This window comes from Ovis canadensis, chromosome 17 (assembly GCF_042477335.2).
Source record: "Ovis canadensis isolate MfBH-ARS-UI-01 breed Bighorn chromosome 17, ARS-UI_OviCan_v2, whole genome shotgun sequence".
Classification (NCBI taxonomy): Eukaryota; Metazoa; Chordata; class Mammalia; order Artiodactyla; family Bovidae; genus Ovis; species Ovis canadensis.
Window position 1 is genome coordinate 13,748,032 of NC_091261.1, and position 6,522 is coordinate 13,754,553.

Genomic DNA, 6,522 nt, shown 5'->3' on the forward strand with positions numbered 1-6,522 from the left:
GACCACCTAACTTGCCTCTTGAGAAATCTGTATGCAGGTCAGGAAGCAACAGTTAGAACTGGACATGGAACAACAGACTGGTTCCAAACAGGGAAAGATGTATGTACTTCAAGGCTGTATAGTGTCACCGTGCTTCTTTAACTTAAATGCAGAGTACGTCATGAGAAACGCTGGGCTAGATGAAGCACAAACTGGAATCAAGATTGCCGGGGGGAAATATCAATAACCTCAGATATGCAGGTGACACCACCCTAATGGCAGAAAGTGAAGAAGAACTAAAGAGCCTCTTGATGAAAGTGAAAGAAGAGAGTGAAAAAGTCGGCTAAAAACTCAACATTCAGAAAACTAAGGTCAGGGCATCCCGTCCCATCACTTCATGGCAAATAGATGGGGAAACAGTGGAAATAGTGACAGACTATTTTTTGGACTCCAAAATCACTGCAGATGGTGACTGCAGCCATGAAATTAAAAGACGCTTGCTCCTTGGAAGAAAAGCTATGACAAACCTATGCAGCATTTTAAAAAGTACAGATATTACTTTGCTGACAAAGGTCCATCTAGCCAAAGCTATGGCTTTTCCAGTGGTCATGTATGGATGTGAGAGTTTGACCATAAAGAAAGCTGAGCACCAAAGAATTGAAGCTTTTGAGCTGTGGTGTTGGAGAAAACTCTTGAGAGTCCCTTGGACTACAAGGAGATCCAACCAGTCAATCCTAAAGGAAATCAGTCCTGCACATGCATTGAAAGGACTGATGCTGAAGCTGAAGCTCCAATACTTTGGCCACCTGATGTGAAGAACTAACTCATTGGAAAAGATCCTGATGCTGGGAAAGATTGAAGGCAGGAGGAAAGGGGGATGACAGAGGATGAGATGGTTGGATGGCATCAACGACTAGATGGACATGAGTTTGAGCAAGCTTCTGGGAGTTGGTGATGGACAGAGAAGCCTGCCCTGCTGCCATGCATGGGGTTGCAAAGAGTCAGACGTGATTGAGCAACTGAACTGAACTGAATTGGGACATGTTATGCTGTGTGTTCCCCATCTGTACCCACCACTGCGTCATTTCACAAGGGAGAGCTGACTTAGAAGTTAACTTCTGAAAGATGGATGTTAACTGGTTTCCTGTTACTAGGTTTACTCTTCTGATAGTTTTGCAGTTACATGAATACTGAATCCTTATGTTGTATACACTGGAGACTAATACAATGTTGTATATCAATTATATTCTCAGTTTTAAAAAGTTAACCTCAGGATTACCTGAAGGGAGAATCTGGTATGAGGCCCTCGGAATGTGATAATTGGGAGAAGTAGCTAATGTAGCCCCGTGGCCTGTGGATGAATGGCTACTGTGTGGACTTAAATATGTCAGGAATTTGACTTTTCTGTCCCTCTGTCTTAGTGTGTCTCACTCTCTCGGCTGCAGCAAATCACAATCCTGACAGCACTTTTCTTTTTATTTGTCTTAGCAACAAACTTTACAGTAAGACATTGATTAGAACGTTTTTAAAATCTTGACTGTTACCTTGTCAGCTGAGTTCATAGTGGGACTCTAACTGAAATGTGGCATTTAAAATATACTGTTTTATTTTCTTTCTTCATGGCTGTACTAAAAGCACATTTACCTTAAAAAAAACATTTTTACATACATACACACATATATATATATATTTTAGAATAATAAAAATGTATTACATATATTTCAAAATGTGGATTTAAAAATGATAAAATATATTACATATATTTCATCAATAGTGGGAAAATCCACCAGCTGAATAAACCCATAGCTTTAGGAAAGACCTATCTAGAATTAAGCGATAGTTGTTAAGTCTGCATTATTATATCTACTACTTTCATTTGACTCGAATGAATACCATCCGGTATTTCCAGAAATTTATGCCAGAATGTCTCTATGCATGTTTCTATTGATGGTAAAGTGGGTTATGCATTATTCACATAAGAATGTGTATGTGTTCAGTTGCTTCAGTCATGTCTGACTCTTTGCAACCCCATGTACTGTAACCCTCCAGACTCCTCTGTCTATGGGATTCTCCAGACAAGAATACTGGAGTGGGTTACCATTTCCTTCTCCAGAGGATATTCCCAACCCAGGTACAGAACACATATCTCCTGCATTTTGTGCATTGCAGGTGGATTCTTTACCTGCTAAGCCACCTGGGAAGCCACCTTTCCTTAAAAAGTAGTAATGGGACAACTTACCATACAAAAATGAATTTTTAAAAAAATTATGGCAAATAACCTTTAAGCAGCACACATATTTAATTGAGTGAACACCATGAATATTTCTGAATCTTAAGTGTTACAGAGGTATAAATATAATAATTTAAGCTTTCTGTTTAGGGTTACCCTTGGTTATCACTTAAATGACACATCTAACAGATAACTTTACATATTAGTAAATATTCGCTGACTAAGAGGATCAGACAAATTTTATTTCACAACATTGTAAGGCTGTGTTGTTTTTCAGGCACAATATTTACTATCAGTCCTGTCTTCCTTATGGAGAGAAAATCAACAATTCGATTTCTTGCTGAAGCCAGTGATGGTGGATTTCCTGACCTGAAGGCTGTTACCTTAGTGGAGACAGAAATACAAGATATGAACAATTATGCCCCTGAGTTTGCAGTAGAATATTATAATCTTAGCTTAAGTGAAGACACTCCAGTTGGAAGTACACTTGTCACCTTCTCAACCATTGACCATGACTGGGCCCGTGAAAACACACATGTTGAATATTCTATCATCAGTGGTAATTCACAGAACAATTTCCATGTGGAAACTAGTTTTATTCATTCTGAATATTCTTATAAGCAAGTTGGTTATCTAGTGTTGCTTCATCATCTGGACAGAGAAGCAACTGCCAGTCATGAGCTTGTCCTTCTGGCATTTGACCATGGCTGCCCTCCACTGAGTTCCTCAGCCACTGTATCAATAGAAGTCCTCGATGTGGATGATAACCCACCTGCATTCAGCAGTCTGGAATATTATGCCCACATCAAGGAAAGTACCCCTCCAGGGAGTCCCATCATTGTGGTCTCAGCAAGTGACCGTGATGTGGGCTCACATGCAGATGTCAGCTACTACTTAACCTCTGGAAATGAGAAGCAGCATTTTTGCTTAGAAGAAAAAACTGGAGTTCTTTCTTTGATTAAACCACTAGATTATGAAGAAACAATAAAATTCATTTTAACTGTCCAAGCTTCAGATGAGGAAAGGAAGCATTTTTCTTTTGCAATTGTGTTTGTCAATGTCCTGGATGACAATGACCATGCACCTCAGTTTATGTTCCCAAACTTGAACTGTGCTGTTCCTGAAAATCTGCCTGTTTTCTCCACCATATGTTCCGTAAATGCTTTGGATTTTGATGCAGGTCCTTACGGAGACATGACCTATTCTATTGTATCACCCTGTCCTCTCCCTCAGGAAATGCCACATGATCATAACCTCTTCCTCATTGACCCTTTAACAGGGGATATTAGTGCTCAGCAAGTCCTTGACTATGAAAATGACAACAAATACTGCCTCATAGTTCAGGCCAAAGACAAGGGTGGCTCAACAGCCTCCTTAATGGTTTGGGTGGATGTTGAAGGGATAGATGAGTTTGAACCCATTTTCAGTCAGGATCAATATTTTTTCAACCTCCCAGAAAAGAGTCATGTAAGACATTTGATTGGCAGAGTGGAAGCGTCAGATGCAGATGCTGGTGTTGATGGAGTCATCCTTTACTCCCTGGAAACTCCATCTCCTTTCTTTTCAGTAAATAAAACTAATGGAAATATTTATCTGAGTAGAGCACTTCCCCCAGTAAAAAGTCAAGTCGGCAAAGAAGACACCATCGAAATGAAGATAATTGCTCATAGCCCCAAACTGGACTCCAAGTTTACATCTTGTACTGTTTTTGTGAATGTGTCTTTTTCCTCCGAAGGGAAACATTCCTCAGGATCAGCTAGCAGCTTTTCGATCAGTCTCACCATCTCCTTTCTAGTGCTTCTGTTGCTTGTCTTCATTCTAATTGTACTGATTTTAAAACATAAACAAAAAGATGTGATAAATAATTATGAAGAAAAGAAAACATCATCATCCTTAGATATTAACTTGAGACTCACCAGGGATGCCAGTGCACTGAAACCCTTCCAGAAAACTAATGAGAGCGGTGATAAGGCAGTGCCTGTGGACTGCACGCCTGGATGGTTGAGTTTAATAAGAGTCACGGAGAAGGGCACTGCACATCTGTACAGGCGCTCAAACTCCAGTGACCACTGTTCTGTGGAAGGAGAGACTGCAGAAGATAAGGAAATCCAGAGGATAAATGAACACCCTTACAGAAAGGATGCTGACTCAACCTTGAGTAATCAGGAGTCCAGGGTGCCAGACTCTGGGATTCCAAGAGACTCAGACCAGCTCTCTTGTTTGTCTGGGGGAACTGATGTGATAGTCACTGCTGGAACAGCAGAAACCAGCCATATGTTTGAGGAAGGAGATCAAGGAGAGGGCTGTGGCATGACCTATGTTCAAAATAATGTCTTACCCCAGCCACTGAAGAAGAGAGAGGTAAAAGTTGGCATCCAGGCTGATGTCAGAAAAGAGACTGTCTTTATTTCAAGTGATCAGGAAGCAGGATGTGCAGCTCTCTCAGCCCAGAAAGACTCTGATCATGATGTCATGATGAAATATCCCTGGGATTATCTCCTTAGTTGGGAACCCAAATTCCAACCTCTTGCCTCAGTATTTAATGATATTGCAAAACTAAAGGATGAGCATTTACATGTGCCTGGCATTCCAAAAGAGAAGAACTATTTTGTTTTTCCACCCCCTTTGATAACAGCAGTAGCCCAACCTGGGATTAAAGCAGTTCCACCAAGAATGCCAGCCATAACCTCAAGGCAGGTACTTCAGAAACACCCACACTCCCCCATCTGCTATCATCACAGTTCTCTGCCAGAAGACATGACTCCCAGTTTTTCCCCATTCCTTTCACTACTGACCGCACAGACCCCTGCCATGACTCCACTGCTGTCAGATGGAGAGTTATTGGGGACACATTTGACTGGTTCTTGCCTTGAACCTAAAGCAGCAGATGGAGTTGAAATATAAAACAATGGTGATATCGAGCACCTGCTCCCCACTGGTCACGAATGGCTGGACAGAACATTCCAAAGCAAGCTCCTTGAGATGGAGTTCATTCATCCACGAGTGAGGGGTATAATTTAGTCTGGGTTTCTAGAACCCTCTCATTTAAGTTTGTCAAATTTATTTCAGTCTTGATGATAAGTTACTCTGTCTTTTAACCTCTACGTTTTGCTGTCAGGATTCAAGTTTGTATATATTAAGTAGTGTATATTCTACCATACCTGGTCTTCTGTATGGCTAGATTTCCAAAGGTCACAGTGAACTTGACTGACTGCCAAAATGTTTATATGAAAAAGAATGGAAATGTAATATACTGCATTCTAGTCACATTACTGCTGATTATACCGCTATTTATAAAGCAAAATTAGTAACGACTGAACAAAGAATGAGTGTAGGACAGAAAGTAACCGAGAGGGGAAATTTGGAAGGATAAACAAGTTATAAAGTGAAGCAATTGGCTGCAGATCTGATATAGTTGGAAATGCGTTTCTCCACTTCCTCCATAAAGCACAGTTGTGGAGTTTAGCCATAATTTGAATGTGGTAGGGTGTCTTTTGGAAATCTGATGAGAACTTAAGAGTGAAATTTGTCATAACTCTGTGTCAAATAAAACAAATTTATTCGTGATTAAATGAACCAGAAATGCATGTTTTAAATGAAGAGCTAGTACTGATAAAGCAATAAGTGTGTGGTTGCCTGCCACCAAAGATGTGTTTCCTTGGCCTTCTTTAAAAATAAAATGATCTTGTAACATGGTACAGATATAGACATTAACCTTTGAAGATTAATTTGAATATATTCTTCATGTTCTTCTACAAACAGTAACTTTATGTGAGAAATAATTTATCCACTCAATGTCAGTTTAAAAGGTAAAATTATGTTATTTGCTGGCAATAAATTTCATATAGTAATTTAGCAACATATCTTAATGATTTTATATAAATATTCTTATTATAAAAGTAAATAATAGATGTCAGAAGTCTTTCTCCCATTTGTTCATATTTATATTTAGTTTTAACAGTCATTAGATATAGCAGCTTGTCAACATGGTTAAAATAATTTTGTTTTGTCCTGTTACTAGTTCAGAAATATAGTGGTGTAGTTTGGTGCTCATATATGTATATACTGCTATCTCTTTCTGTCTGATAAACCAGGGAATTCATTGGAGATTCTTATCCCTTCCAAGAAAGCAGAGCACATCTTGATGAGGCTTGTCCAGAAGTCATCCATAGTAGGTAACGTTTCCAGGCTTTGAAAGAGTTTAGGGGTCTAACATCAAATCTAGAGGGCATCTGGTGTGGTTTTCTTAGCAGTTACTATGGGATTCCTCTAGAGAAACATTTTCTTTATGTTTTCTTTCAGTAGGCCTCATC

The 6,522-nt window shown here is 39.5% G+C and overlaps 1 protein-coding gene across 1 annotated transcript in view; it reads left to right on the top strand.

Moving 5' to 3' along the window:
• The window catches only part of DCHS2 (dachsous cadherin-related 2), a 348,116-nt gene extending 342,214 nt beyond the window's left edge, over positions 1 to 5,902 (top strand). Inside the window, exon 20 of the mRNA XM_069558324.1 lies at positions 2,487 to 5,902. Within this exon, the coding sequence (XP_069414425.1) occupies positions 2,487 to 5,113 (2,627 nt within the window). The 3' untranslated portion in view covers positions 5,114 to 5,902. The remainder of the gene's footprint in view (positions 1 to 2,486) is intronic.
• Positions 5,903 to 6,522: the final 620 nt, after the last annotated feature.